At 54.8% G+C, this 27401-nt stretch overlaps 1 protein-coding gene across 1 annotated transcript; it reads right to left on the bottom strand.

Moving 5' to 3' along the window:
* Window positions 1-2465: 2465 nt before the first annotated feature.
* Window positions 2466-26951, bottom strand: KCNN1 (potassium calcium-activated channel subfamily N member 1). Its single transcript, XM_069105655.1, is given in 10 exon segments — window positions 2466-2854; window positions 3246-3315; window positions 9679-9806; window positions 10142-10252; window positions 10478-10619; window positions 15182-15600; window positions 19716-19811; window positions 21517-21999; window positions 26657-26812; window positions 26814-26951. Coding segments are annotated over 10 exon segments (1977 nt in total). The 3' UTR covers window positions 2466-2620.
* Between the last annotated feature and the right edge of the window lie 450 nt (window positions 26952-27401).

Here is a 27401-nt window from a genome sequence, read left to right as displayed (position 1 = left end):
GGGACCACAGCTCCAAACCCCATCCCATCCTATTCAGAGCCCAGGTCTCTTCTGGTGGACAGTCCTAGAGTCTCAGTTGGACTCCGGGTGCCCTCCTGTGGTCAACTATGGGATTGCTCCCTAAGAATGCAGACTTTCGCCAGGGCCTGGGAGAGGCCCTACAACACGAGAAGGGAGACCTAGTAGAGGCCAGCACGTCAGGGAGGCTGAAGGGGCCCTAGGAACGAGCCAACCCAACGTTCTTATTTTATGGGCGGGAGAACTGTGGCTGAACCGACGAAGGAACTTAACAGATTTCTCTTGCTTTTGTTGTACTTAATTGAAAGAAAGCCACCTGCTTTAGCTATTCTCCATCCATTTTCCAAGGTAACCTCAATGCCCCATCCCAGCAGGGCCCAGGCTCTGAGGGGCCCCTACCTAAAGGCAGCTTCAGAGCCCAGTCTAATGAAGCACCCAGGCCCCAAAAGCTATGACAAAGCCCTCCAGCACGAAGCCCAGTGCCCCGCACACAGCAGGCACTTAAGAAATGCTTGACTTCACTTCAAAGAGCAAACATTACATATCCTTTAGGACAGCGGTTCTCCAAATGTGGTCTGGGGGACCCCTGGGAGTCCCTGAGCCTGCTTCGGGGGAGCTGCAAGATCAAAGCTATTTCCATAATAATACTAAGACATTTTAGTTTCTAATACAGTAAATATCAACAGATATAACCCAGATAAACAAAAGCTCTTCAGGGTCCAGAGGCCACAAAGTTAAGGTGTGGCTGAGGAGGGTCAGCTATTCAGAGAGGGCGATTCTTGCGCCATCTTGTGTCCACGCGGCTTCATATGAGGCCGAGGCCTGGGGATCAGCCCCTTGGGGACAGAGGGACCATCCTGAAAGTGCCCCACAACCCGCCCTAGAGCGTGGGCAGGGCCATTGGGCTTCTATGTTCCTCATAGTTTGGGCTCATTGAGAACCTCTGAGTTGTTATCTCCCAAGCACAATTCAAAATCCTTCCAAGGCCCTCAACAACATTGGCCGGCTCCAGCCACACTGTCCACTCCTGCCCCTCTCACCTGGGATGCCTGACCTCTCTTACAAAGGCCTTCTCCAGGAAGCTTTCCCTGACCTCCGCTGTCTACAGAGCCCATCTGTGCTTTGCCTCTCGGTCCTGCCCTCTTGGGTTAGTTACCATCTGCACTGCCAGGGCAGAGATGAACTTAGCTACTCCTTGGATCACCACCTCCCCTCCCCACTTCTCCAAGAGTTCTTGGCCTTTTTGTGTGTGCCACGGACCCCTCGAGCGGCTTGGTGAAGCCTAGGGACCCCTCAGAATCACGTTTTTAAATAACTGGAGGGAATACTACATTTCAGTTAAAGGTTAGTGAAAATAAAGATGTCCTATTTTCCCCCTCCAAGTTGCTGGATCCCCTGAAATCTCCCTGTGGGCCCCAAGTTAAGAACCTCTGGTCTCACACAAAGCTCTGTAGACAGTGGGTGCTTAAGCAGTGTTGGATAGAGCTGAAGATCAGTTACTCCAGTTAGGGACCTGGCCTCTGAGGCTGGCAGGGTCAAGGTGGGCCCCCCTGGGGAGGGGCCTGGGGGTCATCCAGCCTCATTCCCTCCCTTGTGGATCCCCAGCTGGCCACAACTGGTGACAATGAACACCTCAGTGGCTCCACTGGTCCTCCTTCCTCTCCTTCAACCCTACGAGGTCCAATGAGCCAGAGGAGGGTCAGCTGAGATGTTGGGCCAAAGTAGGGCCTGGGACCCTGGACTGGAGCTGATGGCAGTGAAACCTTCCGCACCCCACCCCCACACAGTTTTAACTTTATAGCCAGGCCCTCGTGAAAGTTAGCCTCCATGGGTCAGAAAGGTGTTAGGAAAGAAGTAGAAGGGACTTTCCAGGAGAAGGGGAAGAATGCTGGGGTCTCGGGCCTTTGTCTTCTGCCACTTTCTTCTTCTCACCCACTGCCCAACTTCCATATTCACCATAGGCCAAGGCACGCCTGTCCCACCCTCCCTTAACCCCACAGAGATGGAACTCGAGGAGGGAGGGCTTGGCTCCTTTACATGTTCCACTTGATGTGAAAGTAGGCAAACAGCCAACCTCTTACCCTACCACCTCCCTGGGACAGAAGGAGGGATTGGGAAGAGAGAGACCTCCTCCACATCTTTACAGAGACTCTACTCCATTCCCAGGTGCCCAAGAAACAGAAGACCCAAACACTCTCTCCCTCGGACCCTGACATCAGAAGCTGGCCAGTGGAACAGGGCTTGGGGGAAGAAAGGGAGCTCAGCGTCTGAAGCCCCCCAGTTTCCAAGGGGCTTCAGTTGCTGAGTCCCTGCTGTGAGGCTCCCTCCCCTCAGAGGGAGCACTGGGGTTTGGAAGGGAAGGTGGGAGAGGCAGCCGGGAGAGCCGCTGCCCTCAGCCCTGGGGACCCAGACCAGGAGAAGAGGTGCCGCCAGGGCTCAGGGCCCCGGGCCCCAGCTGAAGTAGGCCGGGTTCCACTCCAGCATCTTGAACTCCAAGAGAGATAACTGTACAGGGCTTTACAGAAAAAGCAAATGAGATCAGCCACACAATGGCTAAACGTAAAAGGTCCGAGTTAAGTCTCCCTGCCCAGCTGCCCCAGGCTCACCCGCTGTCTGGGGCCGGCGGTGGGGCCAGGCGCCGGCGCAGGGAGGGCCCAGCGCCCACGTCCCCAGCCATGGCCGGCACCTGGCGGATGGCTTGGGTGATGAGGCCAGGCAGAGCCTGCAGGGTGGCCCCCAGAGTGTCCAGCTTGGCCTCCAGGGCCGTGATTCGCTTCTCCAGGTCCTCGCTGCGCCCTTGGAGTTCAGCCACCATGTCATACATAACGTTCTGGGTCTGAGGAGGACAGGCAATGACATTAGGCCCTGACTCCAGGCCTCCTGGCTGGGAAGGTTAAGGCCTGGTTCTGGATGCCCACTAGCCCTGCTATCTGAGGTCCATCTCTGGCTTTCAGGCCTCAGTGTTTTGGAGGCTGCCAGGATTGGGCACAGGGCCTCGTCCACAGTTCAGAAGCTGACTGGCACTCAGTTACTCATAAAACCCTGGACCTTGGAAGCCACAGAATTCTAGAACTGGAAAGACCTTCTGGGGGAAGAAGAGTCCCTCTGCCCCCCCCCCCCAAGTGCAGGATTCCTTCCTACAGAAGGTATAAAAACGAGTGAGTCTCCCTCCCAGCACGCTGGGCCCTCCTCCCACCCAGGCCAGGCGTGGGCAGTGCCCACCTCACCTTAGCCAAGTCCACCAGTGTGTTAGCCTGGTCACTCAGCTTTCTCTGTTCCATCTTCACACTCCTCAGCCTATGGAGACATGGAGGGCGGGGTGGGTGGAGAAGGACAAGGAGGTAAGACTCAGAGCCAGAGCTGGGGGTGGCCCCGGGGGCCTCATCTCCTCCATGCAGGCGTCCCACCCTTCCCTTCCCCTCCAGCCCCGGGGAGTCCACCTCACAGGACATGCAGCAGGAGAATGAGGTGGGAGGGGGTAGCCTGTAGAGCAATGGAGGGTTTCGGGGGCAGTCCCCCCGGGCCCCCTCATTTCCTCCACTCTTTCCGCTCCTAGCTGTGTTCCACCCGGAGTCAGAAACGAAGCTGGCATCATGGTGCGGGGCATGGCGACTGAACAGTGAGGGAGTGCATGGCTTGGGGGCTTCCTCCCTTCCCTCCCTCCTCCCAAAGAGGTAGCACCTGGAACCCAAAGCCAGGCCGGTGGAGGTGATGTCCAGATGTCTAAGGGACAAGGTGATGGTGTCTGGCTATGCCACTGAGCCCCTTCTGTCCTAGACCAGCCCCAGGGCAGAAGCTGCCCGGCACAGAGTCCTGAGCAAATGCCCTGGACCCCACTGCAGATGGGTGGTGGCCTCGTGACACCCTCTGCCCATCCATCACCCCAGGAGGCCCATGCGGACCAGCTTGGTCTCTAGGTCCTGGGCCCTATCCTTGGGGTAAGGGATGGGGAGGGGGAAGAAGGGGCTGCCCTGTGGTTCTCATGGCCAAAGGTGGGCTGAATCATGTCTTCCCCTGTCCCTCCCCTGATGCAGAACCATGCAGGTAGTGGTCAAGCAACTGACCCCCAGTGGGTGGGGGTGGGACTTACTTCTGAGCCCTGGTGGGGCAAGCAGAGCAAAGAAATCACAGTGCAGATTTTAATCAGCGCCTGCCCCAAGCACGGTGCCCACGAGCTCTGCCCGCCTCCCCACCATGACACCCCAGAAGGGACAGGCCCAAGCTGGGCTAGCCCTGGGGACCCTTTTCAAGAATCTACAAAACCAGCTAGCATCTCTGAACAGATGCCTCCCAATCTGGAATCTTCAGACGCCCACCCCATCAGAGAGGAGGAAAGGGGATGGCCAGCAGGGGATGGCACTTGCCTTCCCAGTGCAGAGTCTAGCCCTGAGCCCCCAGCTCAGCTGGGGCTCTCACCCAGTAGAAGAATATGGACAAAAAGGTCAGGCTGGTGGTGTCCTGGACAGGGCCTGGCAGACCATCTATAATCCCATGCCCCCCCCCCAAAAAAACTGACCAGTCTGGGGCTCCAACCACTGTCCTCAAACCCAGTGGGGGAGACAGACCTATGGGCTGTAGGCATCCTAGAGTCCTTGCCACCCCCATCATTCCACAATGGGGGCCCATGTCCCTGGCCTCCCTCCCCTGCAACTCTCACAGTGTTGGGGTTAAAAGAAACAGGTGTCCCCAAGGCTCTCATGCTGAACACTGACAACTACAGCCCATGCCACCTGTGGCTTTCGATGCACTGCTTTGGGAAGGCACCAGCAGGCTCAGCTTCCCTCCCACCTGCTCACACGCCCAGCTCCTGCATCTACTTGTCTCCTGTTCATGGTGTACACAGACTGGGGGCAATTCTGCCTCCTATCTGGGCTCCCTCGAATCCCAGCTGCAGCCAGCAGGGCCCCAGAGCATCTAGCTGTGCTCCAATGAGACTAAGCAAGACCTCAACAGGGAGATGCGAGGGTTAGAAGGCCCCAGGTCTATTCTCAGCTCTGTCACCAACTCATTTACATCATGAACTTAAGACACTTTGAGAAAGATTATCTTTCTGTCCACTCCACCTGCCGTCCTCATTGGAGGAGCCATTAGCATACATACCCATACCCCTCTAACATCTGACTTCCCAGGGCCGCCATCTTCTCCAGCCCAACTCCACTATCTTCAGAGATGGCCAGACCCCAGATCTTGCCACTACCCAGAAGGGCCAGACTTTGCCGACCATGCACTCCAAAACACCTTCACCTGGCCCTAACCTCTTACCATCTCACTTTTCCTGCCTCATGATTCCTCAGCCTTCTTCCTCCTCACTGTGACCTCTCAGCCCTCCACCCCTCAGCCTCTCCCCAGGGCTACGGCCCCTGCACTGAGTCCATTGTCCTTCCTGCCCTCTGGCCCTCGGTGAATCAGCTCACTTCCCTGCACTCTGTGCTCCATGTCCTACTGCTCATCCACCCAGCCTCGGATCACTCCCTGCCCCTGCCCAATCTGTCCCCTTCCCTCCTCTTCATGGGCTGTAGAGTGGAGCTGGAGAAGGCATGAAACCTGAGGGGGCTAGGCCCGCCACCAGTTTCTGTGCCATCATTTCAGTGAGGCCCTCACACTGCCCTCCTACCTTCCCTCTCAGCACACCAGTGATTCCAAGCCCTCCCTCAGCCGAGGTGCTTCACTGAAGGCCCAGAGCGCCCTCTCCTCCCTCCGCCACATCTCCTGTCACTCACACGCCTTCCTCCTCTGTCTCTTCTTTCACCCCCTCTTGTGAAGAGGTGGCCCTTCTCTAACAGAGTGTCTCTAGGCTTCCATCTCTCCCTGAATACAGACTGCGTCTTCCCCAACCTTCCCAACCTCCCACCTTCCCTGCCGGCTACCACCCTCTACTTCTCCTCCCCTTCCTGGCCAGACTGCTTGGCGTCTCCAGCTCTCGTCAGGCCATCCGATGGCCTCTGCAAGCTGGTTTCCAACCTCACCATGTGACCAAAATGTCCCTAAAATTGCCAATTATCTCTTAATGGCCAAATCGAATGGTCTTCTCTCAGACCTCATCTTCCCTGACCTCTCTAAATGAGGCCTCTGACACTGCCAATCACCGGCTTTTCCTGCAGATTCTCATCTCTCGGCCGTCAGGGCACTCCTCCCTACTGGCTCTCCGGCCTGATGGCTCCTTCTCGTCTCTTTTGTGGTTCCCCTGCCTCACTGGTCCTTCCCTCAGAGATTAGCCTCTGCTTACTCTGTCCATATTTTGTACACACAGAGTGCTTGGCATAGGGGCTCTATTAGACTCTTAGCTTCCTGAGGGCAGGGGCCGCATCGCTCCCTCTTTGTGACCCCAGAATGGTGCCAGGAAAGCACAAAGTAAGTGCTTAATCAATGCTTGTCACCTAACCATAGTCTGAGCTAACTTTAAAGCTTTCTATAAATGTTTCCTCAGAACAATACAGGAAAAAACACCAAATTAACTTTTAAAAAACTATCAAGTGTTTTGTGCCACAAGGAGGCAGTGTGGGACAGGTCTCTGGGTCTCTTGCAGACCGTTTCTCACCTGCAGCATGACCTTGGGCAAGTCCCAGACCCTCTCTAGGACTCAGTTCTCACTCCCATTATCCAATCCGTGCTCCCCCACAAATGGGAGGAAGGGATGTCCCCCAGGACTGCTGGGGTCCTTCCTGGCCAGTTCTGGGTCTGCTGTGATGGGCAAGGAGTGTCTCCTCACTGTCCCTTTATCAGCAATGTCTAGAACATGGCAGGTGCCTAACCCAGGCCTGCTGAATGAATGAAAACACAGGGGTGAGGGATGAACGCTGGCCTTGGAGCTGGGAGACCCACGTTCACATCCCAGCTCCATCATCTGGGAGTTCTGACCCAAGGTAGGCAGACCATTCATTAGCCCTCCCAGTTTCCCCATCTGTAAGATGGACATCAGACAGGGGCTCTCTGACTCACAGGATGGGAGTGAGTGATGGCTGGAGTGCACAAGCGTCCTCCCTGGGGACCCTGCTTGCTCTCAGTTCAGACTGTCAGTGCCCAGGGCTCCTCCTGGGCCGGCAGGGCCCACGGCTGCTCCATCCCCAATGAGGGGTCCTCTGGGAACAGCCGGAAGAGGGTGGAAGGTTTTCTTGGCAGCAAATGAAAATGTGCCCTCAGTGTTAACCAGTACATATATGCACCCACCCCGTGAGAACACGTTACTTCATCAGTGTGAGGGACGCCAGTGAGGAAGCTGCTGCCTTCCTTCAAGACTCCGCTGAAACCCCACCCCCTCTGGGGGAGCCTTCCTGGGGGAGATCCTCCAAAAAGGTCTGCACAGTGTTTTACAAACATTGTCATTTGATCCTCACAACAACCAGGGGCCAGGTGCTATTACTGTAAAATATCCCTATTTTACAGATGAGGAAACTGAGGCTGAGAGGTTAAGTGACCTGCCCAGTGACACAAGCTGAGGGTGGCTGGGGCAGAATTTGAACTCAGGTCTTCCTGACTTCAACTCTATGCCCCCTCACTGTCTGGCCTGCTAACTCTCTAAGGTTACTGTCCATCTATTCTGCATGCAGCTGCTAGGGCGGTTCAATACACCCATGTGGTCTCTCCCATTAGAGTGGGAGCTCCCTGAGGGCAGGGATGGTGTTACAGTGCCCCCAGTGATGAATAAATGTTCCAATGACCTACCCGCAACTCATGGGCAAGGCAGAGTGCTAGAGAGGGTAAAGGAGCCTGACTGGGATCCCGAGGCCAGGCCTGGGCAGAGCTGGATGGAACCCAAACCCCCTTCTCTCCAGCCCCGTGATGCCTCTCCCACACCGGCTCCTGGCCCCTTCCCGGGCTGGGAGGGCTATGCTGCATTCTCATTCTGGGCCCCAGTGGCTGGGCTGGCTTCAGCTGCCTCCTTAAAAATACAGGCGCAGTGCACTCAAATTCATCCTCGGAACACAGTCCCAGCTCTCCCTAACATTCCAACAGCCTAACGTCCACAGTGTGTTTCCCTGGGAGCAACCCCTGGAGGTGGACGGGATGAGCGCTAACCTCCCCATTTTCCAGATGAGACAGTGAGGCTGTGACTGCCCCAGCCAGCCTCTGAGATCTGGCCTTCGGACTCCAAGCCTGACCCTCCATCACACTCATTTTGTGCAGCAAATTTATTCTTCTAATTATGTGTAGGGATAAAATTAACTTTCAGTCAGCCCTAATATCAACAACTGGTGAAGCACCTGGCCAAACAGTGAGGAAGAGGTGGCTTTAGGTTTGCCCTGCCCAGGCTGGGCAGCCAGGAAGGCAGCCAAGCTAAGGTGCAGCCTAACACTTACTCCCATGCCCAGCCCCAAGCCCTCCCCCTGCTCTGCCTCCAAGGCTGCTTTCTCCTGGTGGCTGCCTCAGACCTTGGCCTGTGGGCTCCTCTAGGCCCTAGGAGACTCACCCCCCTCCCCACTCTGACCACCCCAGCTCAAGGGCCTACCCAACATCTCTAACTGCCTTTGCCAGATGGAACTCATCATGTCAAGGCAAGCTTGTCCTCCCTCTTCCTCTAATGGGGCAACTGCCTTTCCAGACCCCCCATCTCTCCTGGTGACCCTCTGTGCTCCAAACTGACACAGCTCACACTTAGCCCCTTCTCTCCAAGGCCAAAGCCAAAAAAACCTCCTTCGAGGCATCTCTCTTGGCAGCTCCCTTCTTTTCCACCCCCACAGCCTCTGGCAAGGCCCACAGCCTCATCCCCTCTAGCTGGGACCACCATATTACCAGCCTTCTAACCAGCCTCCCCTTCTCTCTCCTCTCTAAGACCAGCTGCCAGAGCCCCCATTCCAAAATGCAGCTCTGGTTACGCCCCAGCCCTACTGACACTTCCCAGAGGAGAATGTCTCCACTTCTTAGTCTGCTATTCAAGAACCTTTGTGGTCTAGCATGTGGTCAAGGAAATGGCCTGGCCTGGAAGCCAGGAGAGCTGGGTGCTAGACATGGCTCTGCCAGACTCGGTATCACCCTGGTCAAATCCTTCTCCCTTTCTGGGTCTCAGTCTTCCCTCATCTGTAAAATGAAGGTTGTGAACCAGATGCTGTCTAAGGCCCCTACGTGCTTCCTGTGACACCAGAATAGCCTTTCCAACATGACTCAGGTGACCCCTCCTGGCCGACCAGTGTCACTCCCTCACATGCAATGTCCCAGTCCCGCTTTTCCTGCCATCTCCTGTGCCCACCACACAATGCCTGCCATACAGTAGGCACCTACAGGTCAGTGAACATTTTTACATCACAAGGCACCATGTTACTCAAGGACTCACTTAGAATTTAAATGGCAGGCATGTGTCCAGGGCCTCACCCACATTAAATGTGTTGGATTAATGTGAGTGGTGTCCTTGGTCAGAAGCTCAACCTCTAATCCCAGCAGAGCTCCCAATGGGAAAGTGCTGCCTGCTGGTAGCGGATCCCATCTCCCCTGTGCTGTCTGATGCCCCCCAGACTTCAAGCTACCATAGGACGGCAAAGCTGGGGCCCCAAGATGGCCACTGAGGAGGGGAGAGAAGGCCCTGAGCCCAGGTGACCAGGAGGTACTTTTAGGGCTGGCGGCTGGAGGGGGCGCTGCTGGGCTGGCCAGCCAGCTGGGGCAGTGGTGTGGACTCAGGAGGGGAAGGACAGACCAGGACACAGAAGCAGGGAAAGGTGTTGCACTTACTGATGGATGGCCTGAAGGAACTTACGCTGGTGTTTCCGAACTCGGGCATGGTCGGGCTTCCTCACCAGCTTGGTGTGTTTGTAAATGAGCCACGTTTCCCTGAGTACGTTGGCGGCAGCATTTTTGACCTGGCCGGGGCGAGGGGCACAAGAAAGTGACAATCAGCCAGGCCCCAGGGTGCGTAGGCACGAGGGCACCTCTCTGGGATCCTGGTGCCCATGTGTGGCCCTTCCCCCCCTGCAGCCCCTCCTCTAGGGATCTTCAGTTGGAGACTTCCAACAACAGACGAGGGCACAGAGACTCATCTCTGCTCGTGGGCATGCGAGCCCAAGGGCAGCTACAGCCCGAGGGCAAGGCCTCTGCACACACGGGCACACCTGGCAGGGGCAGAGGGGCAGCTGCAGCCCGAGGGCGAGGCCTCTGCACACACGGGCACACCTGGCAGGGGCAGAGGGACACTCACCCGCTTGGTGAGCTGAGTGTCCATCATGAAGTTGTGGACGTGCTTCTCTGCCTTGGTGAGCTCCAGCTTCCGAGCCACCACAGCCACCACCAGGGCTGTGCAGCCAGCGCCCTGGGAGGAGGACTGGGGTAAGGCAGTGGCCGGGTGGGGACGAGCACCCCAGACCTCTCATCCCCCAATGCTAGAAAGCCTTCCTGGGTTAGCCCCAGGGCCCAGTCTGACCTTCTGCCATCCCTGCCCATACTGACGGAAGCGGTGTGGAGCAAGTGGTCCCCCCTCAGGGTCCCACAGCAGGGACACCACATCTTCTCCCCTCCTGGGCCAGGGCCCTCTTACCATGATGCCAGTGAGGAGGCACACACCCTTCCCACAGTAGGTGTGGGGCACCATGTCCCCATAGCCAATGGACAGAAAGGTGATGGAGATCAGCCACATGGCCCCCAAGAAGCTGCTGGTCACCTCCTGTTTGTCATGGTACCTAGAGGAAGGCAAGGTGAGGTCAGGGCAAAGGCAGGGCAGCTTCTTCCTGCCCAGTCAGCTGCCAAAACAGGAACTCTAGGCATGGAGGGGTGTTGGCTCTGAGGTAGCCCAGAGGAGGCCCACCAAGCAGAAAGGGCTGAGTCTGACCTGGGGTGAACTTTGAGAACACAAGAAGATTTTAGGGGGGCCCAGAGCTCCCTTTCAGCCCCTAGGAATTCAGTCCTCCCCTGCCCCCCACACTTCCCACTGAGCTGGGAGGGGGCTTTCACTGGCCCCCTGCCCCTGCCCAGGAGGCAGAAAAAGACTGAAACACACAGCCAAAAGACAAAGTGAGACACACACAGTCAGCAAGAGACACAGTGGCGGCGGTGGTGATGGCAGCAGGCACCCTAAGCTGCAGCAGGGGACAGGAGGAGATTCAGGCCAGACATGAGGAAGTGCTTTCCTGGCCAGTGGGAAAGCCACAAGGAAGGACCAGAAACAGGAGGAGGTGGGGGAGGATTTCTCCCAACCAGGTGGGAGGGGCAGGGGACAGGCCTGAGGTAGTCTTCAGACTGTTGGTTATGTCTGAACGTTCCTTTGCCCTCTGATGAGAGGGATGAAGGACAGGGAACATCACCCCCATTTTATGGACGTTCCAAGAAGGGAAATGACTTATTCACATCATACAGTCAGTGGCAGAATAGTGGCCAGAACCTGGTTCTCCTGATGCCTAGCCTACTTTGAGGGAGGAGGAGACAGAAGAAAGCCTGGGATATGTATGTATATGTACATGTATGTGTGTGTGTGTGTGTGTGTGTATGGGGAGAGGTCAGGGGGGGAAAGGAGGCAGAGAACTGACCCAGGAATCTCAGAGTAATAGCCTATGGGTATTAGGTTACAGTGGCTGAAGACAGGGAGGTCATTGCCAGGGTCTACCCTGGGTTCAAGCAGACTGTTCCTTCCCCCTCACCCTCAAAGGTGGCCACAGGACCCCAGTAGAAATGTGACAATGAGGGGCTGAGTGAGAGCTCCTGGCCTTCTGGAAAGTCCTTCCCCTCTCCACCCCTCACTGGGGCCCCGGAAGTCAGAGAGCAGTCACAATATCAAGCAAAGACTCTCTCCCAAAGTCTTGGGTTATCCCAGACCCCTCCTCCCAATCCTGACCAACCCCTGACTGCTCCCCTCTGGTAGGGCACCCCAAAAGGGGCTGAGGTGGCTGAAGACACTTTGAGTGCCAAGAAAGCCCCTCAGGAAGGGACAGACGAGGGGTCATGCGGGGCAGGGCAGGGGGCACGTGGCCAGAGGGACACATCCACAGAGGAGATACAGGCAGCTTTAAGCAAGCTGGGCTAAGAATTTAGGATTGGCCGCTTCTCCCCAACACACATGCATTCCCCAGGCTCCTTGCCCCTTCTTCAGGGGTCCTTGGGGATCAGGGAGGCTGAGGCAAGAAGTGACCCTTGAAGGGAGTAGCTTGGAACCTCAGAGATAGGGTGGCAGTGAGTGCTGGGACCTGCTCCAGGACCTGAGGGTTTGGCTCTGCCCTGGGCTGAGCAGGCAGCCTGGGCTTGGGCTAGGGGGTCCAGCCTAGGGGCCTTTGATCCTGCTCCACCTCCAAAGGCTGCAGAAGGCTAAGGCTAGTAAAGGCCTCATCATACCAGAGTCAGGGCCCTCCTGACCTGTGAGCCTGAGGAGGACATGCTGCTCCTCAGGGCAGGGGACATGGGCTCCTGAGAGAAAAGCTCTGGGTGTGGGACACACCTTAGGGAGCGAACTGCCCAAGCCCTCCCTGAGCAGGCAACCCCTCGAGAGCATCTGATGTCCACTCTAGGGCAGTTTCTGCCCCAGCCAAGAGCCGTCATCTCTGGAGGCAGCCCAGGCCACTATGGGACCACTCTGATTATCAGTAAGCCTTTCCTCAGACCATGGCTCAGGGAAGGAGGCTGTGAGTGTGGCAGGGGCTGGAGGCAGAGGGGAGGGTAAGAGGCTCTGGGAAGGTCCCTGAGCCCCAAGAGCACAGCTGCAGGAGGTCCCTGTCCCCTCTGAAGCTCCCTGCACATCCCTCAGGGCCCAGCTGGAAGCCCTGCCTCCCCCACGCTCACACTTCTCTCTTGGAGCCTAGAGCTAAGTTAGGGAAGATGTCACTTCGAGTCTGCTCTGCCGCCATGGGGCAAGCAGAAGAAACTTGCTCTCGTGTGATTCCAGAGAGCAGCACCAGAACTTGTGTGGGCTGGTTACAGGGAGGCCTCTCTCACTGCCAGGGCTACTCCATCATGCGCTGAGGCACCTAGGGAGGTAGAGAGCTGCCCAGCCCCAGAGATATGCAAGCAAAGGCTGGACACCCACTGCAGGGGTATTCCCGTCCTTAGAAGATAGACTAGAACTTCTAGGAAATGCCTTTCCCGCTTGGAGCCAGAATCCTAAAGCTTTAGGATGCCCTTCTATGAAGTCACAGGGGCATCAATTTGGAGCAGGGTGGGGCCTCAAAAACCATCCTGCTCAGCCCCTTCATTTTACAGATGCGACCCCAAGATACCCAGTATGTGGCAGAGCGAGGCTCTCCTGACTCCAAAGGCAGCATGAGGCAGCCTCTCCCTGGGACGCTGGCCAATCCCACCCTGCCTTGAATCTGAATCATTGGGTCCCCCTCCCTGCCAAGTCTTACGTCCTCACCTAGACTTGAAGTTATGTGGGCAGGAATGGATAGATAAGCTTCACCTTACCAGGGGAATGTGGGACCCTTGGCAGGACAGGGCAGGGCAGGGCAAGGCAGGAGGGTCTGTGTACTGGTCTTAGGTCTTTCTCCAGCACTAAGGTAACATTCCTGACCAGGGCCAGGAAGAAGACAGGAGGTGGCTGGCTCTGAGGGGCTGGAGAGCAGCCTGACTCCAGGGCTCCCTTCTACCTCTCAAGCTCAGGTTGGAGAAATGATACTCCCATAACACAGGTGAGAACAGAAAGGAGGTGGAAGATGGGCTGATACCTGAGAGATCCCACTGGAGTTGGTCTGTGGCAGGACCTGGGTCCTGGACACATCTCCCAGGGTATTGGTTCCAACCTTTCAAGGTTCACACTCCCTGGCCTCACTGCCTCCCTCAGGGAGCCTCTCCCCACCTGCCCCCTCCCTTAGCCCACCCTCCTCCAGTCATAGCAGCTAATCATAAATTCTGACGGGCATGAGTCAGGGAAGGGGGGGGGAGCAGAACATCTCGGTGCCAGGGAGGCCAACTCACATTTTTTCCCTACCAGATGACGGAGCAAGAGGAGGGAAGAGGAGAGGTGGTTAAATGAAGCATCTGCCTACCCTCTGGGGAGACGGAGAGAGAGGGGAGAGGGGGCTGGGAAGCCAGAGACCCACACCGTCCACCATGTTGACAAGGCTCCTTGGCCCAGGTAGCAAGCATGATGCTACCTGGACCTGGTGCTTCCAGCCACTCAGATCTGACGCTGAGCTGAGCTCCACTGGGGGAACAGATAGAAAAGGGGGTCTCTGCCCTAAAGGGCACAGGACAGGTGACAGTGTGTCAGCTTCTCTGCTCCTGGGGCTGCTTAGGAGGATGGTCAAGAGGAATCAGAAATGAGGAAGGGGGGCAGGATAGAGCAGGGAGCTCCCCTGTGTCAGAGGGAAGAAGAGTCGGGGCAACAGTTGGAGCTGGGTCCAGGGCAAGGAGATCACTTACACCCTGATTCTACTGAGAACCTGGGGCAGCAAACTCAGGACATAAGAGACCCTAGGAGCCCCAGAAGATCAGAGGTCACAGAGGGCCTCAGGAACAGAGAGGTACTAGGATGGGGAGCCCTGAAGGCCTTAGAGACACATGATCTTGGTCACGGAGGGGCTCAGATAAGAGGAGGATTGGGGGAAAGTCACTGAGGGCCCCAAGGGAACACAGAGTTAGGGAGGGGTCAGGGAGGAGCCCACATAGAGAACTAGGACCCCAGAATCTCCATGGTGCAGAAAAGAGGGCTGTGGGCATAGAGACCTGCTCAGGATGGCAGAGTTGGGGGCAAGTCACAGAGAACCCAGAGGGAAATGGAAATTGGGGCCTCACTGAGATTGGAGGGGCAGAACAAGAGCCGAGAATCACACAGGGAGCCCAGGGGGGAAGGAGCCAGAGTCTCACCTAGGATAGAAGGGGTAGAAAAGGAGCCGGGAACAGAAAGGCCTGGTATGAGGGAGGCTAACTGAGCAACCAGGGGAACCTGTAGGAAAGGGGGAGTCACAGGGACCTCTGGAGGGAGAGTCAAGGTCATACTAAGGATAGGAGGGGGAGAAGAGTTGGGATCACCAGGACCTTGGGTGGGTGGGGAAGTGCTTAGGCCAGAGAGGCTCAGTATGAGGGGAATAGCTGGGGGGGGGGGGTCACAGGGACCCCCGAGGGAAGGAGCAATCAGGGCTACATTAGGAGAAGAGTTGGGGTCATAGGGGCCTTGGGTGAGTGGGGAAGGGCTGATGTCAGAGCTTTGGTATGAGGGGCTTAATTCAGGGTCACAAGGACCCCCCTCCCCCCAGGGAAGAGAGTGCCTTTGGAAGGGTGGAAGGGGGAGAGTTGTGAGCCCCCGAGGCACCGGGCGCACCTCTCGCAGACTCGGACGGTCCAGGCGGCGATGATCCAGGAGGAGATGCTGAAGACAAGCAGCACGGTGCCGGGACAGATGGTCATGAGCGTCTTCATGACGAAGCGGGTGTCGAAGTGGATCTTGTTGAGGGCGCCGATGCTTCTGGACGAGGCGTCCGTGAAGAGCTTGCTGTGGAGAAGCATGACCCGGCCGATGAGGTAGAGGCGCAGGAACATGGGGATGGACAGGATGACGTCCACATCTGCGTCCGCCACTGATGTGGTGTAGGTGAAGGCCAGGCGGGCCGTCCAGGTGAACAGGTACTGGCCGGGCACGGGGTGCACCGCGCACACGGCCAGCTCCAGCGCAATGAAGAAGATGCGCTCGTACGTCATGGCGATGCGCCAGTCGTCAGCCCCATTGTCCACCATGAAGAGCTGCAAAGGGAGGAGGGAGAGACTCAGTGCTGGGGGACAGAGGAAGAAGGGGCTGCCCGGGCCCCTGAGGGGGGGGGGGGAGAGGGGGAGAAGCATTCGGACACCTACTGTGTGCCAGGCATTGTGCTAAGGGCTTCTCACAACCACCCCGGGAGGGAGGTGCTATGATCCCCATTTTACAGTTGAGGAAACTGAGGCAGACAGATTAAATGCCGTGCCCAGGGTCACACTGCTAGTTAGAGCCTGAGGCTGGATCTGAACTCGGGTCTTCTAGACTCTAAGCCCAGAATGTTCTGGCCACTGCCCAAGTAAAGAAGGCTCCCTGGGGTAAGAATGTCACGGCCGAAAGAACCTTTAGGGAAGGGAAGTCTAGCAGAGTTGTGAAGATGATGCAAGCATTTGGGAAAAGCGTGCACAGTACTAAAGTCACAAAACCGCTCTCCAAGCCAGACCCAATGCTGACAAATGGATGGAATGCAGCTGGTGAAAGGCCGGGCACGGCCAGGAGTAGCATTCTCTCCCAAGGATGGTTCTGATGGGTTGTCTTTGTCGCCAGGGTGGGCTCATCCAGGTGCTGGGCTGGGAAGTGACTGCCAGAGGAGGGCCGGAGGTACCAACAAAAACAACATCCATACCCTTTGACCCGGCGGCTCCTCTCCTGGGCATCCACCCCAAGGAAGTCACAGATGTGGGAAAGGCCTATATGCAAAAACATCCCAGAAGCATCGCTCCCTGGGCAGGAAAGAAGCGAAGTGCCAGGGGTCCTGGGGCTCGGGACAGCTGAACGAAGCCTGCCAGGGGAGCTCGATGAGAAAGGATGACTGTGAGGAATCCAGAGAAACAGGAAGATTTGGAGGAAGTGATGCCGGGCAAGGCGGCAGGACCAGAACAATCTCCCAGAGGCCCAAAATAATGTCAATGAAAACAGTCCTGACACCCAGAGGGGCCTCTCCTCCTGGGAGAAGGGTGATGGGTTATGATGCAGAACCAGAAGTGGGCAGCCACACTCGGGCAACAGGCTGGTCTGTTTGTTTGCCAGGGAGTGTTCTACTAGGGAAAAGGGGCACAGGGAAGTGAGAGAAGTGTACAAAAGCATTAATGAGTGCTTTTTAAAAAAAGAAAATGTCAGAGCTGGGAGGGCCCTTGAAACAGGGAATGTCAGAGCTTGTGGGGGGCTCTTAGAACAGGGAATGTCAGAGCTTGAGGAGCTCTTAGAACTGGGAATGTCAGAGCTTGGGGGGCTCTTAGAACAGGGAACATCAGAGCTTGGGGGGGGGGTCTTAAAAAAGGGGAATTTAAAAGTTGGGGGGGGCGCTCTTAGAACAGGGAACGTCAGAGCTTGAGAGGCCCTTAGGACACAGGATGTGTCAATTTTCAGACCATGATTGGCCTATACACAGTAATTTTGATACTGAAGTTCAGAGTGACCCAAAAGTTCTTTCTGATGTCACAGATGAAGAAAATGTACACATGGATCCTTGAAAATATTTGGATGGAGATTATGAAAAGTATCTGAAGGATCCTGCCTTTGATACCCAATCCATTTCTCTACAGAACCTTGTTGGCCATCTCTAGAACATCATGAAGATAAGTACCGTGGCTTAGAATGTAGTCATACTTGTAACTACAAAGTAAGGCTATCATCCTATCCCTATGTAACTTAGTTTGGAGCCCACACTCATACAGATCTTTCTAACTGGCAAGAACAAATCAAAGAGCAATCTGATAAAAGCAAGGCAAGTCAAAGGGAAAGGGAAGGAAAGCCAAGGATTGGTTACAGCTCAAACAGCCTGAGGAAGCATAACCGCAATTGGCTGAGAAGGGAGAAGAATCCTGAACCTCACTCGAATCCTTTACCGAAGGAGTCTAGTGATATTGATAAATTAAATGACTTGATGAATTAATCAATTTAAATTGATAAAATGACTTGATGAATTAATTGATAAATTAAATGACTTGAGTAACTCAGGGTCCCCACTGGAAGAGAAAAGTTTGCTCTCAAAGTCAGGAAGGAGGGAAAAATGGGAAAAAGGAACAGCAAGCATGGCTGAGCTGGAATCTGCAGGCATCTTCTCGTCATTGCGGCTTGTCAGGGGCGGGGAGGAAAGTTTTCTCACACAGCAGTTTGTTGAGAAGTAAGAAAGGGTGACCCGACTGAGAAGGAAGACACTTATACCAGGTCCTTGGACATGGTCTCTAGCAGGAAGGAAGGCACCACAATGCTAGACAGTGAGCCAGGAGAGTTGGGTGAGCCTGGGGAAAGTGAAGGTGATGAGGGCTCCCGAGCTTCCAGGCATCCCCCTGTTGGATAGGCTGCCCCTTAGATGGAGGCAGGCCACATCCAGGCCTTCTGCTAGGCACCTGCCCTGCCCAGACTCCCGATAAAACCTACAGCAGCATTCTGAAACATTGGAACAAAACTCTCAGCAGACAGTTCTTTCTCATGTCACGGGCTTTGTCTTTCTATTACTAGTATAAGTCAATTTGTCCTTGAATCAGGTGGTGTCGTTTTAGTATGGATTTCTTTAGTTCTAGGTTTTAAAAATCCAGAATGATTTTTGATATATAAAATAGTTTTTCTTTGAAACTGGCACGTCGTTTGCACATGACATTAAAGAACAGCACAAAACAATGCAACGCAAGGAGACAAAAGAAACGTACCGAGCCAACTAAAAACATCCTCTCAGTAGAACGTTATCTGTTTTTCATGGAAAAAAGTCTCGTCTTGAAATTTATACAGTGAAACTGGGCATAACTGCTCAGAAAAAAAACCCAATCTATTTTTTTTCCCTAAAATATTTTTCATTCCTAAGTATTTAAGTTTTTTGTACTGCACACATTTCTTACAACACACAAGACCAGCAGGTACTGACAATGAAGGCCAAAGTCAGGCCACATTACCCATGATCTTCCACGGTGCTTCGCAACCCAGTCAGCCAGTACAACTTCTCACCCAGAGCCAGTCATTGTTTACAGTTTTCTGGTGGGCATTCTGGGGAGGGAAGTGTTACTACACCACATTTTATTTATTTTAGCAAATCAGTATATTTTCTGTATTTAATTATAGAAAGTTAACTTAGTTTTTGAATGTATTTGCAGATGAAGTGCTTCCATTTGGCACTATGGTTTGTTGCCTGCCTGGCTGAATGTTATGTTGGTGTGTTCTGAACACTGTGCTCAATTTACTTAAGAGTTCATTTTGTGTAAATCACCCACTGGGTGTAGGAATCTGTATTTGGAGGTGCTTGATCTACCTACAAAGAAAAATTAGGAAAGATTTCATAATAAAAGGCTCCTAGAAGTCTTACTTGTGCTTGTTTATTGGTTTTTAAAATTGTAATGTTAGACTTGTGTGCATGGACATAGTTAAGGTGCATCATTATTGTAGGTTAAATATGGTAAGACGTATTTTCTTTTTACTGAATGATTCCCATCCCAAAGCAAGCATTAATAAAATCAGGTTAAATGTAAAAAACAAAAACCACAGAATATCAGATCTGAAAGAGCCCTTAAGAACACAGAATATCATAGCTGGGAGGGACCTTAGAACAAGGAATGTCAGAGGGGTAAGGTCCTTAGAACACTGAATGAGTTAGGAAGGCCCTTAGAACACAGGATGTCAGAGCTGGGAGGGACCTTAGAACAAGGAATGTCAGAGGGATAGGGTCCTTAGAATATGGAATGAGTTAGGAATACCCTTAGAACACAGGATGTAAGAAGTGGGAGGGCCCTAGAGACCATATGGTCCCAGTCGCTCATTTGAGAGGCTTGAGAGAGCCTTCCTCCCATTCCCTTCCCCTACTCCAATTACTTGCTCATTGCCTCTCGGAGGGGATGCTGATTGCCCCAGAAGGAAATACTCTCCTAGAGAATAAGAATTGACATATTCTTGTCTTTCCATCTACAGGCCCTGTCCACAGTAGGCACTGACTCAGTGTTTGTTTAATGAACCTAATATATCCCTTGGAAAGCCCAGGCTGGGAGCCTCTTGGAGCAGAAGCCTTATCAGGCTTATATTCTGCTTCCACTGGCCCAGCAGAGGGATTTCTCCAAGGCTATGCTGCTGGGGTGTGGAAGCTCTATGGCCATGGGGTGGGGCTGGAGGGGGCACTCACCTGGATCTCCCGGGCGTGGTACATGATGATGAGACCCAGCAGGATGACAGTAGAAAGGCTGATAAGGCATTTTAGTGTAAATGAATATGAAGATTCCTGGGAACAGAGAGAAATGGGTCCATAACAGTTGTGGGGTCAGGCAAATGGCCACACCTCAAACAGGACTGTAGATTTAGAGCCAGGAAGAACTTCAGAACATAAGAATTGCAACACCCTCATTTTAAAGAGGAAGAAAGGAAGACTGGGAAACATCAGGTAATCTGCCCAAAGTCATACAGTGACTAATTACAAGAGGTAGGATTTGAACCCAGAACCCCTGACCTCAAATCCAGGACTTTTTCTTAGACAGTAGCAAAGCCCTCCAGTTTTTCCTTTTGGTAATGGGCTGGAGGCAGATCTAGAAACAAGGCAGGGCAATGAGGAAAGAGGAACAATCCTTCATGGAAAAGTCTGGGACAGTGGGACGTTCTACCCTTAGGGCTTCCTGTAAAGACTTAACATGTGTTTGTGGCCTGGTGCCCTGGGAGGCCAGGTGACGTGCCTGGAAGCACAGTGAGCTGGCAGTCAGAGGACCCAGCCTCCTGGGGGGCCAGGCACCTCCACCAACCACATCTCCCAGGGCTAACTGAGGAAAAGCATGGGTGTGAAACAATGGATTAACAGAGGGCATCCCCCATGGTCAGTATTATGTCCATTCTGCAGATGGCTGAAGTGATTCTGGGAGATGGAGACAGTTTGCCCGTGGTCACACTGGGAGTTACATGGCCATCCATTCCCAAGTCTCTTTTCTTAGCTTTTGTTAGAGCTTAGACATCCTCCCAGCAAAAGCCTGGGAGGTCAGCAAGGGACATCCTCCTCATGATGCCCGAAGCTGCAGAGAACCAGAGAGGGTAAGTGATTGGTCTAAGGTCACACAGCCTCTAGGGAATCAGAGGTGGGGGGAGGCCCAGAGGACACGGGTCCTGAGTGCATGATCCTGAAGGACGACCCCTTTGCCCCTTTGATAACGGCCATCTGGGTTCCTTCTCTCCCTTCTCCCTCCTCTTTCCTCTGCATTCTCCTCTTTGGAGCCTCTCTTCCCAGTCTCGGGGCTCTATCCTAGACACTCATTTATGTAGAAAAGGCTTCTGGGAATACCGTCCACAAAAGGCTCTGGCTTTGAGGACAAAGGGCCTGCTCAGAAGGAAGGTCCCAGGGGCCTCAGAGACGTTGTGACTTGCTCAAGGTCACGCAGGTAACAAATACCACGAGTGGCCTGAACCCAAGAGCTCTGATTCATCTGGAGCCCCATGATCTTTCCACTGACCGCATCCTCTAGCCCAAGGCTTCTTGATCTTTTTTGTAGCATGGACCCCTCCTTTCTCAGAAGAATTTTAAAATAAGCCAACCTCTCAGCTTGTAACCACTTGGGGTCTGTTATTTAACTTGGACCCATGTTTCTTATTCATGTAATAACCTGAAGTCATGCCAAAAGGCAAACCATAAAAACTAACCATATTTCAGTTAAAGGTCAGTGAAAACAAAGATATCATTTTTCCCCCTCCAAGTTTATAGATGCCCTGACATTGATCCATGGCCCTCCTGTGGGCTCGTGGGCCCCAGGGGGAGACCCTTGCTCTGGCCCATCCAACGCCATAGCTTTTCTGGGGTTCAGAGAGAAGGGAAGAAGCCAGGAGCTGGAGAGGGGGGCCTGAGAAAACACCAGGGGAGAAAACATCTGGGGAAGCCCCTGCTGAGCCCATCAGCCAGTCTAGGAGACCAGACTCTGCTGAGGAGAGTGTCATACAAGAGAAGGTAGTACCTTGGTGTAGACGCCCCAGGACAGCTCTGTCTCAGTCACCATAACCACTATGCCGAACATGCCAAAGATCAGAGCGTAGTCGCTGAGCCGCTTCCGCTTTTCAAAGAGGACTCGACGGTGCCCGAGCCGGTAGCCGACATTCTGAGTCTTTCTGAGGCCTCTCCGGGGAGAGCGGTCTCCCTCTTCTTCTTCCTCCTCCTCCTCCTCTTCCACTCGGTCATGCAGGCTGGCCGGGGACACACGCACCTGCTCCCCTTTGGACACAACCACTTCCAGGCCCGAGCTTCGACTGGGGTCCCCACCAGTCAGGGCCTGCAAAGGCTGGCCCTCAGGCTCGTGGACGGAGAAGCCGAGCCCACCTGGGGGTTGTCCTACGCCCCCGTTGTACCTGCAGCTGTTCATGGCTCTCGGGACAAAGGGATTGGGCTCGCTGCTGGATGATCTCGAGGCGGCATGGCTCAGCCTCCCACTGTCAACACCAACCTGTAGGCAGCAAGGGGAGGCTGTGATCAGGAGGGCCCCATTGATGCTGCAGGGCAGGGGTCACTGTCATTGGATGGCACAGGAACAAAGACAGTCCACTTGTCTGGCACACCACAGAGGGGATTCCTGGTCAGGCTTGGGGGCCAGCTTCTGTCCAGCTTTAAAATTCCTACAACCCTTTCCAACCTATTCCTATGACCTTTGCATAAATCTCAATGGAATAATATTCCTGTGATTCCACCTTCTATTTCTAGGACTCTTTAAGTGTTATAAGCCCTGGGAGGGAGGTGATTAAAGGACCATCACCCCCATTTGACAGATGTGGAAGCTGAGGCTTGGAAGGGGTGAAAAAGCTTTGCCTTTCCATGGGTCACACAACTGGTGAGAGCCAGGATGTGAACAGTCAGGTTTCTTGACTCCCAGGTCCCCTTTACTCTCCATATATGACTCACAATCTGTCAGCAACAAGGGCCAGCTGACAGTGCAACGGGTCCCTCTGATCGGTAGAGAGCTCAGGCAGATGAGGGACCAGCTGTCAGAGATGGTATTGTATGGTTTCCTGCTCAGAAATGGAACTTAATACGTTTCAGAAGTTCCTGGACTCCTGTGAGTCTACTTCTAAGAGGTTAACCTCTAATTATCTATACACAGGGACAAAGGGTAGGAACTGAAGGACCATAGGATTTGGAGCTGAAAGAGATCCTAGAAGTCATCTAACCTGACACATTTTACACATGAGGAAACTGAGTCTCGGATATAACTTGCAGATTCCTTTTATGCTAATTTCCTCGGTGTCTTCCAGGTTGGGCTAATATATGGGAACAAGTTTCTGGTTCCCAAAATTACTCACTCGGGCTCCTAAAAGAGAAAGCCTAAGGGACCCGAGGATAGGCAGGTTAGGAGGGAGCATCAAAAAAGTGTTCAAGCTTCACCTCAATTCCCCAGCAATGGGCTTTAGGTTTCCAAGCCTTTCCTTGGGACATTCCACTTAATGCTTGCTGCTGCAAGGTAAACCCACACCACTTATCTAGACTGGCCTCAGTGGGGATGGTACTTTCCTGTCCATCACAGAACCAAAGAACTTTTGGGTCGGAACCAGCCAGGACCTTAGATATCTATTATCCATTGGACACCTGAGGAAACAGGCCCCAAGAGGAGGAGTCACTGAGGATTATATGATCAAGGCCACAGAACTAAGAGAGAACTGAGAGGTTGTCTAGCCTAGCACCTTCATTTTAGCTGTCCAAGGTTACTCAGGCCCTGCGACAGTCACCACATAACAAATAACAACCATGCCAGCCGAGTCTACAACAGCTCAGGGTTGACAAGTCAATGCTGTCACGACTGGTTAAGGTTCATCTGGGCAGCCTTCGTAAGAGGGGAGTTTGGGACAGAGCTCTGGATCAGCAGGGGTTGGGGGTGCCAGGGCAGAGGGAGGCTGTCAGGGGTGGGTCAGGGAAGCAGAAGGGCAAAGGTGTGGGAGGATAAATCTTGGCATCAGGGTGACTGCCTGCTCCAAACATGGATGGGAGAAGATGCCTCTTTTCTAGGGCCTGAGGATCAGGGTGGAGGAAACTTTTGAATAGGAAGAAGACACCTTCTACAGCTTTCTATAGGTGAAAGACCCTGGGGGCTGGAGTCAGGGGACATGGGCTCCAGACCTGACTCTGCCCGGACCTGAGACAACAGGCAGCCACTTCCCCTTTTTAGTAATAAGAGGATAACAAAATTGAACCACCTACCTTCCAGAGATCTTGTGAGGATCAAAAAAGGATACTGGATTATTCAAAATCACTTTGCCGAAGCACCTTGTAAACTATAAAGCTGGGTGCCTGTGTTAGGGATGACTGTGGGCCTGCCCAGCTCCCACAGCCAAACAAAGGGCTAATTATCCCTTCACTCCCTAGTCTCAGAACGACCTGTTAAAAATACTCCCAAGGTGAACAGGCAGAGATGTTGTTTTGCCTGGAAAAGGAACCAGAAAGCCAGAGAAAGAAAGGTCGAAGCAAAAAGCTGGCAAGCCACGAGGAGGGAAGGAACACTTGTTACAAAGGACAAAACCTGCTAGAACACCAGAGCTGGGAGGGATACGGAAGAATGGCAGCCTCAGGCCCTCATCTTACACATGAGGAAACTGAGGCTCAGGGAGCACAAGGGCCCTGGTGCTCAAGGTCACACACCTTGAAGTGGCAAGGGTGGGGGAAATTGGGGGGGAGCAGCTCAGTTCTCTTGATTCCTAATCTGATGTTCACCACAGGCTCCTTCCCTATTTACTGAATGTCTTTTTCTATTCCCCTTGGCTCACCTGGTCTTCTGAGTCTGGCCTGAGGGCCCTCTTGCCTCTGAAACCCCATGGCCTAATGGCCTTTTCTAGTTCTGTCGTTCTGTGAGTCTGTGATTCTCTATCACACAGCAAATGCTGTACCTTCAATCCACATGCAGGATCACGGTGGAATTCTCACCAGGGCTGTGGAGGCTGAAGGCTATTAAAGGGGTTTAACAAGAAGGGAGGGCAGTGGGTTGGAGGGCTGGGAACAAGTGACCTTCTAGAAATGCGTTGACAAAGCTGCCATTTAGAAATCTGGCTCATCAGCTGAGTGCCTCGGGACACACAGTCCAGGGCCAGTAGGAGCTCCTGCCATGCTGTTTCTGGCCTTCTCCCCCCACCCCATTTTATCTGACCTAAGTTCTGAAGAGTCCTGGGTGGGGGGCAGGCTCAGGGAGACTCCTAAGGCCACCATTTGACTAGAGTGGCCAAAAGGACCCCTGGCAGATGTCCCCAGTGTCAAATGGACCAAGTATGCTTCAGGAAAAACCCCTCTCCTCATTCTACTGGGTAAAAGGAGACAGCTGTGGTCACACTCTATGGCTGATACTAAGTAAGTCCTTTCTCCTCTCCTAATTGAGTAAAATAATAGGGGGAGGGTTGAATGAGATGTCTTGGTGCCCTTCTGGTTCTGGCAGTCTAGGATTAGAGGGTGGATTTTCTGTCAAGTGGAAGACCTGAGGTAGCTGTCTCAGGTGGGACTGGGGGAAGAAAAGAAAAGTGTTTTTTCTCCCTACCCCACCCCCACATACTGGTAGCTCCTGCCTATATAGTTTACCAGCCCTGGGAAGTAGTGATAAGGCTAGAATGAATTCCTGGGAACAACTAGTCATAGAAACTAGAATATCAGAGCTGGGAGGGCCCTTAGAATACATCCCGAGAGCTGGGAAAGACATTAGAATGCCACATGACAGCTGAAAAGGACCTCAGAACACAGGATATGAGAGTTGGGAGGGACCAGCTTCCTCATTTTACCCCCAAGAAAAAAAGGGGCTTGCTCAAGGTCAACTGCGGGACCCAGAGTCACCGGAAGGGATCAGAGAGGACAGGCATACCTCCCACTCTAAAAATCAAAGCAGAGAGTAGAGACCTAGCTTGAGTCAAGTGACTCAGAGGAGTGGTGGGGAGAAAGACCATCCTGGAGAAGGGAGTTCTTCAAAGGAACTGGGGAAAAGAGAGACAAGGCTCCCCACAGGCCTCCCAATTTGGTGGGGTAAAAAAGGAACTGATTTTTCCAGCCCCAACAGGACTGAGGCAGAACCACCCTAGATCTACTCCAAAACCCTACTCTCAGTCTCAACATCCCCACCTCCTCTTATGGAAGGGACTTCAACTTCTCCAGAAGGAAACAAGAGTCCCCCTTAAAATTGACCCAGAGATCTAGCATTCCGCATCCCCTCCCATTGGGAAAGGGACTTCAACTTTCCCAGAAGGAAGCGCCTGGAAGGATAGGGCACAGGAAAAGATGGGAGCTACCTTCCTACAGAGCAGATGGGCAGTACTGGGTGAAGGACGGGAGCCGCTTACCCAGCCGGGGTCCTCCCCTTTCTTTCGGGTCATGGGCTCCATGCAAGGACCCTCCCCTCCCCTTGGGGCTGGATTCTTCGCCAACCTGGGGCTCAGATTCTGACTTCCCTCTCCCTCCAGACAAAGGAGGAAGGTCTTTGCATTATGCAACGGCCCTGACTAATTGCCTGGTGCCTCTCTTAGCCCAAGCAAAGTGTCTCGGGCTTCGGGGCTCCCACCCCACATCTCCCCAGTGGCTACCCCATCAGCAGGGTGCAATTAGTGGCGGTTCTCCCGAGCCAGCCTGACGCCGCCACCGGGCGCCCTCCGTCTGTGTCTTTCCCCGGTGCGGCATCAACACACACGCACTCACACCCGCCCCTGCCGCTGAGGCACTGGGGGGGGCCACCTGCCAGGCCCTGGGCATGGGGAAGGGTCCCAGGTGACTCCCTCCCAGGATTCCTTCCTGAGGGACCCTTCACCCCCTCCCCCAATCTTCCCGCCCAGATCCCTGTCCAGCACACTGGAAACTGGGCGACTGTAGCCTCCCTAGCCACAGGGCTGGCCCCTGCCCTTCATAGACCCCTTCCCGAAGCCCTCGGCCCCTCAGTACCCTCTGCCCTTCTCCGCCCCTTACCTCCAGCTCCCCGTTTGCTGCTCGCTGCCCCTCGCTTGTAGCTTGCTGCGCCCAGAAGCCCCCTGTTTGTAGCTTGCTGTCCCCCCCACTTGTATACCGCTGCGCCCCCCCCCCCCCGGGCCCTCCGGCCCGCGCTGCCACCCCCCTCCCCAGGACTCCGGGCGCCCCGTCCCGCGCAGCCCGCCTACCTGCTGGAGTGGGGCTGGGCTCGGGCTCCAGGGGCCGCGGGCGGAGCAGCAGGAGGAGGAGGAGGGGGAGCGGGAGAAGTTTCCAAGGGGCGCAGGGGGAGGTGGCGGGGGCGGCCGCGTCCTGGCCGCGGCCCCGGGTCCCGGCGGGCTCCCCCCCCGGGGCCGCGGGCCGGGGCCGCGGTGGGGGTGGGCAGTGCCAGTAGCCCGGCGGCGGGCCATGGCCCGGGGACTCCGGGGGGCGGCTGCGGGGCGGGCGCGGGCAGGGGGCTGCTGGGGGCGGCGGCGGCTGGTGCATGCCCTGCCCTGGCCCGGCCGCCCCGCGCCCCGCCCCGCGCCGGCAGCAGCCGCGCCGCCTCGCGCCGTCTCCACCTCCACTGGGGGCTGCAGCCGCTGCAGCCGCTGCTGCCGCCCGCCCGACTGGGGCCCGCGCCCTCCCGGGGGCCGGGGACGTCCGCGCCGGCCCGCTGATTGGTGGGCTCTGGCGGGCGCGAGACCCTCGTGACGCTCTCGGTCCGCCCCGCAGGCTCCGCCCACCGCTCGGCCCGAAAGCTCCGCCCCGCCCCGCCCCGCCTTCCCCCATCTCCGCTCCCCTACGGGGTCCGGGGCTCGTGCTGACTCGGTGAGCACAGGGCCCCGGGGAGCCCGGGGTAGCATCTCTAGCTGGTGCCATGCGCACCCGTTCCCTTTGCCGTGTGCTCACCTGCTCGGCCACGCGAGTCTCTTTTCTCCCTGGTCGGGGAAGTGG

Source organism: Petaurus breviceps, unplaced genomic scaffold, assembly GCF_028583685.1.
Source record: "Petaurus breviceps papuanus isolate PSGF00001 unplaced genomic scaffold, PetGlider_PUasm1.0 103, whole genome shotgun sequence".
In the NCBI taxonomy this organism is placed as follows: domain Eukaryota; kingdom Metazoa; phylum Chordata; class Mammalia; order Diprotodontia; family Petauridae; genus Petaurus; species Petaurus breviceps.
This window is presented reverse-complemented; position numbering and strand designations above follow the sequence as displayed.